The sequence below is a fragment of the Anabas testudineus genome, chromosome 4, assembly GCF_900324465.2.
Source record: "Anabas testudineus chromosome 4, fAnaTes1.2, whole genome shotgun sequence".
Classification (NCBI taxonomy): Eukaryota; Metazoa; Chordata; class Actinopteri; order Anabantiformes; family Anabantidae; genus Anabas; species Anabas testudineus.
This window is the reverse complement of record NC_046613.1, coordinates 13760170-13774682: the sequence shown is the minus strand read 5'-3', so window position 1 is coordinate 13774682 and position 14513 is coordinate 13760170. Positions and strand designations below refer to the sequence as shown.

Sequence of the window (14513 nt, the reverse complement as noted above, 5' to 3'; positions counted from 1 at the left end):
CAGTTTTGAAAATTCCAACTTTGGGGCCCACGGTACAGCTACTACTCATATTCTTCTCTGTCCATTCTGCTTGTGTCCTCACTCTGGATGTGTTATCTCTGTGTGTCTGCAGCCCAGCTCTTGAAAGCTTCTGACTCACTGAATTGAACCAACTTCCATATAGCAAAGATTTTCAATGAGTAAACCCTATGCTCATATACAGGTAGCAACGTGGTGTTTCCAGTGTTACAAAAGCAGCCGTGTGGCTGAAAATGTAAATGTCTCTTTGCTATTCTGGTAAATTTCCCTAACAATCCAAAAATGGCTTTTTTTCCTTTCCACAAGCAGAAGTTTATTAAATTCAGGACTGAAAGCAAACAGTCATGTACTGTACTGTATGTACTGGCACCAACCTACTAAGACATTTTCTGTGTGGAATGGATCAGCAGTAACCTCAGGCAGAAAAATATTTATTAGTGAGTACAGAACAAAGAACAGAGTGCAGGCAAATATCAAGAAATAACGGCACCATTCTCCGAGAGAGGCATTCATTCTGAGGATGTCCTCACAACAAGCAAGTAATCCAGACATCATCATTTTGGTGGCATCTTTATCATTGTTATCTGTTTTCCTGCACTCTATCTTCTCTTCTTTGGGGATGGCCTAATTTCCATTTAAATTGCTATTTAATACTCACAGCTGCCCATGGTGGGGATAGTTCAGGGAGCACCCTGCCACAGCAGACAGGCCCCTTGTTTGACTAACAGTACTGACACATGTACTGAGATAACTCCTCATGGGTGAACCAGATGTCAGTGTGAAGGAAGAGGAGAGTAGAGAGCGAGTGTGTCAGAGTGAGAGTGCGTGTTTGGAGATAACACGTGGGAGGAAATGGATGCTGACGGAGCTCAGTGTTTAAAGCGTGCCTGTGTAGTTCATTAACGTGTGTTTGACAGCAGCTGCTTTTAAAGGCAGCTCTTATGGTAACACAGGAAATGCATACCATCCTTACCAAGGATGAAAACAATATTGGGGATGATATCATTAGCAGTTACGGCTTTATTAATATATGAACATGTAGCCCAAGAAGTCACCAGATACAAACCAGTCTGACGTGACCACGTTACCACTTTAACGCCTGTAATTGAATTTAATACAAACAAATTGTCTACTTCCCATCAGAATCGAAAGCACACAGGTCCAGTCACTTCAAATTGACTGATCCGGAGTTAGGCTTTTACTACACAGACATGAGATGCAGGAAATTTGGATGCAAATTGATGTTACTGAAACAAACTGAAGCTGAACCCCAAGAAATACAAAAAAACAAAACAAAAACCTAGAAGCACTCATTGTTTCAACAACTTCCATTTTAAGATTCTGGGGTTCAGCTGAACAGATTATCAGAGCTTTGAGTAAAGGACACTTTGCCAGCGTTGACACTTATTGTCAGACTTCTTCGCAGTTTCCTGTGCTGACATTTGGCACCAGAATTCAGTGAGTAATGAATCTGCTGTCTGTTTGCCAGATTCTTTGTGCTTTGATTGTTGTGTTGAAATGTTGTGATCATGCGGTGAAACTAAATCAGCAGAATGATAAAATCATCAATATTCCCTGAGTAATAATCATTTCTTTGACATGAAATTGGTTGCAGAGCTACAGCATACTTACTTGATAGGACGTGCACAGTTCTTGTGACTGCCTTTGCCAGGACTCATACTCATACTAACCGTTAACTTAAAATGTGGTTGAATTTATTCCCTTGTCTGATGCTGTAAGCTCTAAATTGAAAGCATTTTCCTCCTGAGTTCAGACAACCTGAGAATCACACTCAATTTACTGGGAGCTTGACGTAGCGTTTCGTGTGCTGGGACAAGTCATGTGGTTGCTGTTATTGTCCAAAGTGTAAATCTGTCTGATGATGGCTGCATGCTGAGCTCCACATCACCTACTGTGCCATCTCACCCTGCAGTATCACTTCATTAAGACTCACATGCACTGTGAGCTGCACGCCACGAACTGGAACATGTTTCGTACATGTTTTGCACGACACCTTCATTATTAAATATAACTTTTTACTTAATTTACTCACAACTGCACCATTTATTTACTGTAAAGACACATACAGCAGCAAACTCGCATTCACAGTTTCTCATCGCTGTTTGATACAGCAGGGAGTTCACAAAGTGTCAGGTATCATCCTCAGGTCTACCCAGGTGGAGTGGGACTGCTGGCTGGAGGAACAGAGTAGCAAAAGATTGCAATTGATTTCTGGCTGAGGTGACACTGCTACATCTACACAGGTGCTTTCACTGTGTGCCTGTTGTGATCCAGGCTAGTAGAGGCACAGAGACAGTGCTACATGCATCCAACATCTTTGCTGAAAAAAGCTCTGAACTGTGGATGGACTTAATACACAGTGCATAGAAAATACTAACTTTGCATTTTCAGGTGTACAGTTGAACAGTAAAACTTGACACGCAACTATGAAGTGGGGATGCAGAGGAAAGTCCACCAGTGTTGTTTGCTCCACAGAACTAAACCAAAAATATTTTAAGTCATTTTCAAACTTAAATGCACAGTATTCTCCTCAGACCTCTGTCACAAGGCACTGCTACATGAGACCAGGGTTTCACTGTGTGCTTTTCATGCAGTGTGATATAACTGCACTGACTGAACTGGCTCTTCCATCCAAAGTAGTTCAGCTGATGACCCTTTGCTGTTGCATTGTTAGGAAGATTTCATTGGCTGTTTCATAATGTTTGAGTCTAATTTGACAGAATGGTGATACTGTTATCTAAAAATAACTTGCTTTCAGTTTGAACATGAGACAATTCAAACAGGGACAAACAAAATCACTTTAAGAGCCCTTGGCAAGTTTATGCACTTATTGTGTAAAGTACGGATTGTTGTGTGGGTAAGTCTGCATTATGAATCGTCTCTGCTGGATATAAAAGGAAAGTGGATAAAAGCATAAAAGTGTGTGCAAGAAAAATATATGTACATATTTACTGTACCTCTGTGGTCATTTAACCATCATTAACAATATAAACAAAAACTGGGTTTGGGGTGTGTGGGGATAGTTCTTAGTAGTTTCTGGCATATTATGTGTTTGGTGCTGTAACTCTTCCTGCAGTCTTTCAGCTTTTTAATTAATTCAGCACTGTATTGTTAATGTAGGGGCATTAACAAAACTGAGACAGGTGAACTGAAGGCCCCTAGGTTGTCTGGCTACCTTCAGACTTTCAGTCACTGTAAGCACAGTTTGATATATAGAAATGCTGAATGGCTACTCTATATTTATAGTTCAAGTTGAAAAAAGATGTGTAACTTTCCTGTAATTAAACCCCAAACCTTTTTTCGACTAGAAGAGCAGTCCTTTGGGGTAGGAGAACAGAAAAGGAAGAATTGCTTTAATTGCAAATTGCCAATTAACAGTCGAAAGCGCTGCCTATGAATCTGGAAGTTGAATGGCAAAGGGACCTTGTGTGTCCTGTACGTCGGGCTAATGCCTCACCATCTACTGGGGGGAGAATGAAGGTGAAAGATCTCATTAAGTCAATGACATATCGCCACCAGTGTCTCCTGCATGATTTACAATGACATCAATGTGCATAAGAAGCCAAAATATCTAAAACTGGGCTCCAATCTGCTGACTCAAACTGACCTATAAATGAGCAATATTGTGTGACTTTGAGAACTGTGAATCCAGGTGTTTAAATTATAACGAAAGACATTTTTGTCATTCTCCAAGTCTGTAATATTGGCAACACCCTCGTGCAGATGGATGAGACCTCCTCCTGGGCAGCCAAGAGTCATTTTTAACTAAAATTAGACAAAGGAGAAGAGGACAGGGTAAAAATAGGCACAACTTTTTTTTTTCTCAGTTATTTCTGTCTCGTTTCCTCATAGAATTCCTGACAAGTCATTATTTGAAGCCATTATTTCTTCTTGTTTTGGCAGCTGGTTCGTTGGTATCATTATTCATCTAAGCATGATCCCCGATTCGTCTTCTCATCATCTCAAGCGCTTTAACATTTCTCAACTCTCTCCAGAGATGAGAGATAAAGCCTGCTCCATAAAGTCAATTTAATAATGAAATAGAAGAGAATGTTTTATTTCATTTTATTTTTATTAATTTCAAATTTGAGACATCCTTTCTTAGTGTGGACTCAATATGTCATTCTCAGCCATTAAGGGGCAACTTTCACTGCTAAACCAAACTGTGGACTGAAGCATCATTATTTACAGTTTGAGCAGTATTTTTTATTTATGTACCATATGCTCTTATTTGATTTTTCTCAACAAAATTGCAGATACAAGCCACACACCATACTATGTTTTTCCTGGAAAACATATACTCAGAACAGTAAGTGTAGAAGCTTTTCAGAGGTCAACATGTCTGTCTGAAAAGAGGTGTCACTTTTGTCTACTGGAGGCAGTTAAATAGCTATTCATTCCTCAAGGGACTTGTGTAGATTGTCCTGACAGAATTACTGTACATCATAGAAACAGCTGGTATTAAAAGTATTTAGTCATTTCTGTGTCTACAATGCAGCGTGACAACTTTCAGTACCTGATTCCATTTTTAGCAGCGAGCAAGAAGGTGTCACGGTGACCTCAGTTTCATGTTGCTGCAGCCTGCCTGGGGAGGTGCAGCTGGCAGGCAGAGATTGGACTCAGCTGGCTCTGCTGGAGACTCCTCGGGTGGGAGGTTGGTTGGTGGGGGAGGGGGCAACGTGTGGGACACCAGAGCCAAGGCAGCCGTATTTTCCGGTGCCAGAGGCCAGGGCTGCCCCTGAGCGCTGTCTGCCTGTGTGAGACTGCTTGTGTGTACGTGCTCTTGTTCCCCAGTGCTTGTGTAGACCATTGTCTGAAAACTGAACAAAACACAGGGTCATGGTGCTTCTCTGCAAATAATAACAATGTGGCACTCCTCGTTTAATTTTAATGTTACAGTCTGATGATAGAGTAAAGTTTAGGATAATATTTAGCATCATGGTCAGAAGTTTGAATGAAATGAAATTAAATGAAAATAAATGTAGTTTTGTTTAGTTTTTGCTGTTTCCTTTGCAAAAAATAATATACAACACCCTCATGACACCAAAAGGTAATCAATGGTTCAATGTGTAGTTTTAGACATTTAAGTATTTATGAAATATGGTAATGAGGAAACCTTTGTATGCAAATGTACTTAGTACAAAAGAAATGTAATGTTACTAACACTGGGTCCAATATTAGGGAGGTAGTAATGAAAAATATCTGATGGTCCTCATGACTGGACAGTTTGTTCCAGGCTGTCTTTGTTTTCACTGTGCACAGGAACACAACAAGTCCCAGGGGGCTTCTACCTGATGTTTAGGGAAGATTTTTAATTTGGAGCCTGAATCTTGTTGTGTTTTGCACTTTTCTGTCATTAATATAACAAAGTTATCCACACTTTACCAACTATATATACATGTACCTTTTGGATCTCTATGCATATTCATTTGTATGTGTATGTTCACATTCATTTCCCCGCAATGAGGATTCTAAAGGCTGGAGGGCAGCTGCAGGACTGAGTCCACTGAGCCAAAAGAAGACATCTGTCAGCCTGTGTCAGACATGACCAGAGGAACAACACAGTGACTGGAGGCTCAAGACAAGAATATTGGCATAATCTATCAACAAAACTATGTGGTAACTGGCTAGGTAATGACAAAATATTATTAACATTTAAGAGAACATTCAAATGTGTTATCTGTATCGCACTGGCTGCAGCTTTAAACTTACTAATATTTCAGAAGTGCCTAAATATAAAGATTGGTAAAGCTGCATTTGATCATTATAGGAAGTAATTGGATCAGGAGTATATACATATTTGTAATGTACATACACAATTATATATTCATTATGTATAAAAATATATATGAAGCTTTAAAATAACCCTTTCACATAAAGTTTGTGATGCTAGTTGGAGTGTATATAATGTTTATGATGTGTTTCACATATTTTCCATAATAGGTCTCTGTTGGTCATTAACCTCAGGTAATCAGCTATATCATCCCAGCTGCAAATCTGCCTGCTTACTGCAAACTATTTTCCAGTTGAAATGTCTTAAGTTGGCTGTGATGGGCTCCTCCTCATTTTATGGCTTCTTATGTTTTTCAGCACATTGCCCTTTTCACACACAATTACCTCCTCAGCTCCATTTCAGGCTCATTAGCAAGACCTGCAGGCTTATCCTTCCCTAAAAGCAGAGGCTTCAAGGGATATGACAAGTTCTTCTGCCTCTGGAAGTGGATCGTTTAGCTCATCTAAAACGATAGAACTGTAAAGCCATTGAATTTTAAGTGAGTTGAATTAATCCTGTTTTCTTATGGTAGATGTGTGAGGCAAAAAAAAAAGTTTCACTTAGGGAAGATGAAGGGAGGTTAGAAGATGTTATGTGAACTTTGGCTACTGATAGTGTATTAGTGCAAAGGACTATCTGTTTGCTGCACACATCTTTTTAAATATAGCCTTATATGTGGCAGCGGGTGGATTGCTTTTAAAAATACAGGTTTAAACAATACAACAAATACGCAGCATTAGAGTTGATGCTTGTACCGTATTATATGTTTTTCTAGGAATAAAGTGGGGTCTCCTGCATAATGTCAGCCTAGATAACCTTCAGAGCAGGACAGGAAACTACGTAGTCAGCAAACAGTTCAATCTAGTCATTATACTCACATTGCCTCATGGCAAGGTCATCTCCTACCTTGTTCAGTATAACTAACCTTCAACATGTCCTCCGATGGCAGGTCTCGTTGACCCGTGTACAAGTAAACTGTATTGTTTTGTTTTCTGTGTCTCAGTTGCAGTTGGACATCTCCTCAATTAATTAAAACCCTCATTCGAAGTGTGTTAGAATATTGACTGAGATCAGCAACATTGAAAAACAAGGCAGGATTTCCCAGAGCCGAGACGCTGGAGGGTGAGCACGTGGCGGGATGTAAACTCTGAGTTAAATCTTGTTGAACATCCTGGAGGTTGTAGTCTCGGTGGTGATGTGGTGGGTTAGTGCAAAAACGAGTCTGAAGGAAAGAGTTACGTAAAAAGTAAAAGACTGAGAGGAAACATCATCCTCATTGAGCATTACACAAAGTTTTATAATGAGATGATTTTTAAATCTATTGAGAAGAACTCCAGATGATATACTGACACCTCTCAAGACTTAATACCAACCAGTCCAAGAACAGATGCATCAGTGGATCACTGAATATTTGGCTTAGGCCCTGTGTAAACAGTCCCCACCTATGATCACAGATCACAGATTCATAATTTGTGAGACATTCAAACTGGGTCCTAAAAGGGGTCAGGTTTATTTGGATTGTTTCAAGATTGTAAAGTGTCTTGGTGTACCTCACGGTAAGTGTCACAGCACTTTACATCATGAATATAGTCAAGAAATCAAAGTGTAGAATATTAGAATATATAATATTGTAATATAAAATGTAAAATATTTAAAATTTAGTGGAAGAAAAAGACAACACAGCAATGATTAACATTTTGTTTAGTCACATGTTATCTTTCTGTTCACAGTTTTATTTCAGTCAGTATCACAGAGTAGATCAGTTTTAACTGTTTCATTTTTCTTTGGGCGATTCACACAATCACAAAATCCCACTTCACCTGCCTCATCTATAACCACAGAGACGCAGATAAGCAAGTATAGAGTGGACTAAAATATACACGTCATTCAAATCTGGATAAATAATGAAGACAGAGGCTGCTTACTTCATGTGGAGATAAGAATAACTTTGTGATGCAACATCACATGATAGGACTTTACAAAGGCTAACCATGCATTACACTCAGCTGCAATTCAAAGTGCAATTAAATATTTAGCAACACTTGGTTTCTTGTCATTCTGCAGTGAAATTATGTGGAATTTAGGTCTTCATCAGTACCAGACAACATCTGTTTGCTCACTGATTTAACACATTTTATTTTAGTCCAGACTTGTTGATTCATTAATGACTGAATTACAGAGAAGAATGACATTATCAGTGCATTTTGTTTTTAAATGCTGTCCATTCTGGTAGAGCTTACAGCTTAGCATCAGAAGCATCAGAACTTCCACTTCTGATATAATTGAGCCATCTTACTCTCTCTCTCTCTCTCCCTTCCTCTGTTTTATAGCCCTGAGATAAATCTGATAAAGCAAAGTTATGTTACCCTCATTCAGTCTTTCACTATTCCTGCTGTCTGGCACAGCTTCATAACATTTTTTGTCTTCTAAAGGGATTTATGTAAGTTTCCTTGTCTGGAGTAATCTCAGTTTGGATCCCAGCTGATTGAATATGAGCATACCTCTTATTTTACTTCAAACTGGAAATTTCTTGTCTTTGCCACTTCGAGGGAGTAGCTACTCCATAATAGAATAGTTTAACATTTTACAACAAACATTTTACAGCATTTTAAAAACAGAAATAATATTCTGTAAATTCTTTCTGTGCAAGCCTTGTTTCTAAGATCTGCTGATTTATCCAATACAAATGTGCCCTCTAGTGGCACACATATGATATGCATACTTTACAGTATGTCTCCATGTTTTGGAGTTTCTCTGGGAAATAATTGGTAGTTTGGATCAGATTCAGATCACACGTTGATAATAACCTGAAATCCAGTGAGAGCAGCCTAATTAAGCAATCTGAGTAATTAACAAGAGCACTTAGAATTAGTTGTCACTTTGTTACCAATGTCTTCTCATGAAGATGATAGACTTGCAGTTCAAATTGTGGTTTTGAGAGTTTAGTGAACCTGACAATAATACAGAACTTCTATGAGCAAGCCTCACAGAGAAAAGTAAGAGAAACTTAGGACAAAAATATAAAAAATGTTCCTACGCAAGGCTCAATATGTAAGTCAGTAAAGGCAGAGACTGAGGGACCAGACTTTTACTGAGCTCTTTGGAGGAGGATTAATTATAAAATGAATTTGGGGCTTAACCCCTCAGTAATGATGTAGTCATCGTGCTGCTTTAACACTAGAAAAACACAACTTCACGACAGTGACAGACAGCAGGCAGTAATGAAGTCATTATCACTCCCTCTTTCGCTTTTTCTCACACACACACACACACACACACACACACACACACACACACACACACACACACACACACACACACACACACACACACACACATACACACAGACAGACATACAAACTCACACACGTGAACACAGACTGGGTTAATGAATCTAGCCTACTGCTCTGGTCCTGTGGTACTGTCTAATAAATGCCTAATTAATGTATTTAACCTTTAGCTATCAGGCCATTAACCCTACCTAACACACACACACACACACACACACACACACACACACACACACACACACACACACACACACACACACACACACACACCACACACACAAAAATAATAATGATAATTTCAGACCCATGCTCAGTGTTTCTACATGTGGGATTCATTTGTTCTGCTGTGTAAATAAATAATACCTGGTGGAAAAAAAAATAAAAAAAAATCTTTTATTAAATAAATTTGAATATAGAAACATGAAGGACATTCAGTAATGAAAAGAAAAAACAGTTATACTTGAATTGTTCATATATAACTTGACATTAGGTTCTCTTTACCCGATGTGAGATATGTCAGTTCTAGTTTGTTTTATATAAATATTGTTGTGCTCTTATTTTCTGTGAATGACACACAGCAGGACGTCTTGTTGTAAGAGTGTAAATATCAGTCATGACTAGAGAGACAGATTTCCAGGAAAATACAGTGGTAAGAAAAAGTATGTGATTTTTTTTGTTCTTGTTTTTTGTGCATTAATTTTCTCAACCTATGCAAACACCTGACTCTAATGAACTTTTTTGAGGTCATTATCAAAGGGATGATATACTTTTTCTTCTCACACTGTGAGGTTTTTATGGTTGTTTCCAATAAAGACATGAAAGTTGACATGAACATTTTTTTTTGTGTTTATACACATTATATTTGTTAATACTCTTGACTTAGATGAAAATCATCATTGTACTATGTTTATACATATAGCCTTGCTTAGTATTGTATTTTTACCAAGCATATGTACATGTGGCATGGAAAATCTGTAAAAATTCAATATTAGAAAATGGTGATAATAGCTATTTGTACAGTAAGAGTTTTTTTTGCCATGGGAATCAAACTAACAAACTTTTTCTAATGTGATGTTGTTGTTCAAAGTCCTTCAGTCTCTGTCTCTTGTAGAGGCCTCAGGATGACCTCCTTCTTGTAGGAGAAGTGGGTAAGTTTCACCCTTTGACTCATGATCCCTCTGTGCTGCAGCATGCGGTATAGTGAAAGCGTGAACTTAGCCAGCACCAGTGTGCAAGTGATCTCCACTACAAGAAGGGTGATGGAGATCACCATGCGAGATTTGCACTTCTGAACTTTGCTTCTGTACTGTTGCATGAAGAGAGGCGATTGTTCCTGAGAGGCTGGTTCCATTGGACAAGTGAAGGTCCCTAGAGTGGTTGTTGCTGTGGTTGTGGTTGCAGTAGTGGTGGGTGTAGTTGTTGTCAAAGTTGTTGTAGGAACAGTTTCTGTTGTGGGTGATATAGTTGTCAAAGTGGTGGATCGAGCTGTTGTTATCAAAGTTGTAGTCGCAGTTGTTGCAACGGTGGTAGTTGTTGCTATAGTTGTTGTGGGTGCAGTTGTTGCTATAGTTGTTGTGGGTGCAGTTGTTGCTATAGTTGTTGTGGGTGCAGTTGTTGCTATAGTTGTTGTGGGTGCAGTTGTTGCTATAGTTGTTGTGGGTGCAGTTGTTGCTATAGTTGTTGTGGGTGCAGTTGTTGCCATAGTTGTTGTGGGAGCAGTTTTTGCTAAAGTGGTAGTGGGTACAGTTGTTGCCATAGTTGTTGTGGGTACAGTTGTTGCCATAGTTGTTGTGGGTGTAGTTGTTGCCATAGTAGTTGTTGGTACAGTTGTTGCTATAGTTGTTGTGGCAACAGTTGTTGCTATAGTTGTTGTGGGTGTAGTTGTTGCCATAGTAGTTGTTGGTGCAGTTGTTGCTATAGTTGTTGTGGGTGTAGTTGTTGCTATAGTTGTTGTGGGTGCAGTTGTTGCTATAGTTGTTGTGGGTGCAGTTGTTGCTATAGTTGTTGTGGGTGCAGTTGTTGCTATAGTTGTTGTGGGTGTAGTTGTTGCCATAGTAGTTGTTGGTGCAGTTGTTGCTATAGTTGTTGTGGGTGCAGTTGGTGCTGTTGTGGTCCGGACGGTGGTGGTTATCTCTGTGGTTGAGAGTGTAGTGATGGGAGTGGTGGTTGGTAGAGTGGTGGTTGGTGTTGTAGGGAGAGGAGTTGTGGTGGGAAGGATTGTGGTCGTTGGTTCTGTGAAAGTAGTTGTTGGAGTTATTGTGGTGGGTGCTGTTGTTAAGAGAGTAGTTGAGGGGGGAACGCTGGGGCAAATAAGTTGATCCTCTGTTAATAATTTGATGTCCTGCCCTTTTAGATGTTCTGGATCCGCACAAACCATTGGAGACACAATCTTGTCATGATTTGCCTTTATCCAGACATAAAATGGAACCAGATTACAGTCACACTGCCAGGGGTTGTCATTGAGGTAAAGTTTTTTAAGTTTGGTTAAAATCTCAAAAATGTCCTCAGGAAGTGTCTGGAGGTCATTGTGAGCTAGTCTGAGTGTGTTCAGTGACTGCAGCTTTTCAAATACATCTGCATCAAGTGACTTTATCTTGTTGTTTTGTAGATTCAAATCTGTGAGCTTCTCAGGGCCTTCAAAATCCTCGGCTGACAAGGTGACAAAGTCATTCTTTGACAGATCAAGCTTCTTAACCTTCTTCAGGGGGCTGAAAATTCCCTTAGGAAGATTTCTGAGATTGTTTTGACTGAGGCTTAATTCGGTTAACTTGGGCATTTCTCCAAAAAGCACTGGTGGCAGACTGGTGAGTTTATTCTTGTATAGGGTCAGTGTTTTAAGCTGAGGGAAGCCAACAAAGAGCTCTGCAGGTAAATCCGTCAGTAGATTACTGTCCAATGTGATCTTATTTAGTTTGTCTTTGTGTGGAAACAGATTAGGGGGCAATTTAGCTAATTTGTTTCCATGCAAGCCAATTTCCTTTAAGTTTGGTAAATTCTGAAATATCTCTTCAGGGATGCTGGTCAGCTGATTCTCATAAAGCCGTAGCGTTTGCAGTTTGGTTAATTGTGAGAACCAGTCAGCAGATACAGCGGAGAGATTGTTTTTACCTAAATGGAGTACTGAAAGTTGATCAAGACCATCAAACACCCTGTCTTCAATTGCTTCGATCTCGTTCCCATGCAACTGGATCTCATTTACTTTTTTAAGGCCGTTAAACAAGTCTGTCTCCAGGCGACTTAACTTGTTAAACTTTAGTATAATCTTCTCCAGGTTGTTGAGATCTTTAAAGACCCCCACTGGGAGTGATGTTAATAGAGTGTTGGAGATCTCCACCTGCGTAAGGTGTTCCAAGCCTTCAAAAGCTCCTGGTTCAATAGAGGTTGTTGGGGTGTTCAGGAACTCCACCTTTTCGAGCTGGGGATTTGTAATAAAGGCTGCTTTGGGGATTGTTTTAATATCGCTCTTCACAAAGAAAACCTCAGTCACAACTGGTCTCAGGTCTTTTGGGATTTCTCTCGTAGATTCACTGAAAACAGCCTGGTTCTCTGTGGGGCAGTCTGTCTCCTTTTCACATGCAGTTTGAGTCAGTGAAGACTCAAACAGTAAAGACAGCAACAGAATGATAAGTCCTCCTCTTGACATTTTTATTCACTATAAAATAACACATTTGTCATTTGAAATGTGCAAGTATAACACGTTTTACTGTGCCAAGTTATCATTAGATCAACATAAAAAATAGAATTGCCTACCTTGTTATTTGTTTTTCCTGGAAGCTTTGTCGTTGTTACAGCAGCGGAGAGAAGCAAACAAGTACAGTCTTATTAGTTATCTTTCATCACGTGAGGCGTGGTGTGGAACGCTTCTGCAGTCTGAGATAAGAGAAGTGACGGAAGGTTTTTGAAATTTCAGCTGCTCACTACACTGCACACTCATTTCTCATCCATGCACTAAACACATCTGCAATCTAGAGTTATTAATCAAGTGACAAGTCTTAATGAGAGCATGTAAAATAATCAAACACTCAATTAGAATTGTGCTTATTAACTATTGTTTGCAGAGGGACAGGTTAGGTGACTCAGATACAAGCACAAGACACTGCAAACAAGTTCACTTTTACATATGACCCTAGAGAGGCTTCCTATGTTGCAGAGCTGGGTCCAAAGATCCAAAGTCTATCAAAGCTGGTAGGTGGTGAATGAGTAGGTCGCAGTCTTTGGGTTGCTAAGATCCCAGGGATGAGAGCTTCCATGTCAAATGGGTTTTTGATGGTCTCCTACTAAATTCTTTAACTCTGTGGTGTGAGACTTTGAAGAGTTTCAGTTTGACCACCAAAGAGATGCATCCTAGTCATTCACAAAGATGAAAGGTGCTGGGAGGGCAGTGTCTACATATGCAAATTGTTTCATATTTCTTTAGGTCTATTATTAAAAGAGCAACACATTAGTGGTACATTATAAATTATTTTGAATAAATAAAATATGAATGTTGTATACAGCCTGGAACTACAAGTACAATGATAGTGACATTATAAGTTTTGCTGTGTCACGCTATCATTAAATCCTTCCTGCCTGGTTATATTTCATATGTATACACACATATATATATATATATACCAGAGGCTAACACACCTCTGGAGTCTGAAATAAAAGCAGTGTCAAAATATTTAATAACTCAGCTACTAACTATATGCAGCATCTCCAAAATAGAAACAAAAAAACATGAACATTTTGTTCGTGTTTATTGCAATATTCTGATATTAATGTTATTGTATATTTTTGACATTCATTCATTCACCACACACATTTTCCTGTTCAAAATACAGTACACTGATGTTCCCACATAATTGCAGACACCATGATTTTGCCCTAGTTGATTTGCATTTATTGTTTCTTTTGTTCGTTGAACTTCTTTTACAAGTTTAAGTTTTTTCGTCAGGCAACATTTTGACGTGTACATTACAACATTTGTGATTCATTTTTCTGTTTGTCCAGTTTAGTTGCAGTAATTGCTGAAAAAGGAAGAGGAATTTCTGGATTTTAGCCAATGTTGAAATATTTGTACTTTCCATTAGATGGCAGTGTTTCATATGGAAAATTATTTATCTGGAAGAAACCATATAGCAGTTTTTAACAATAGACAAAGCATTGCCTTTACACATGGACTGCTGAGATTTCAGACCTTAATATCTGTGGTATTTTTTTCAAATCCACTTTGTGGTATTTTCATCTGTTTATCTGGTGCAGCATGTCTGAGTAATGCTACTTCTACTACTTCTAAAACTTGTGTGTGTGTGAATCTAAGTAAAGTTTAATGTCACATGCCACAAGAATAAATATCAACGCAGAAAGAATGAACATGTTTGCATTTTACAGTGTGAATGGTTTGATTTTAGTAAAGTATTAACACAATG

The 14513-nt window shown here is 38.9% G+C and overlaps 1 protein-coding gene across 2 annotated transcripts; it reads right to left on the bottom strand.

Annotated features, from left to right (window-relative positions):
* Window positions 1-9522: 9522 nt before the first annotated feature.
* On the bottom strand, window positions 9523-12949 carry LOC113152164 (carboxypeptidase N subunit 2). Of its 2 annotated transcripts, XM_026345247.1 has the most exons (3): window positions 12853-12949; window positions 10567-12754; window positions 9523-10521 (listed from the first exon to the last, which is right to left on the bottom strand). In XM_026345247.1, exons 2-3 carry the CDS (start codon window positions 12743-12745, stop codon window positions 10184-10186), a joined length of 2517 nt encoding a protein of 838 aa, XP_026201032.1. In that variant the 5' UTR covers window positions 12746-12754; window positions 12853-12949; the 3' UTR covers window positions 9523-10183. The 2 variants fall into 2 exon arrangements, with proteins under 2 accessions (XP_026201032.1, XP_026201031.1); XM_026345246.1 differs by having other exon boundaries at window positions 9524-12754.
* Window positions 12950-14513: the final 1564 nt, after the last annotated feature.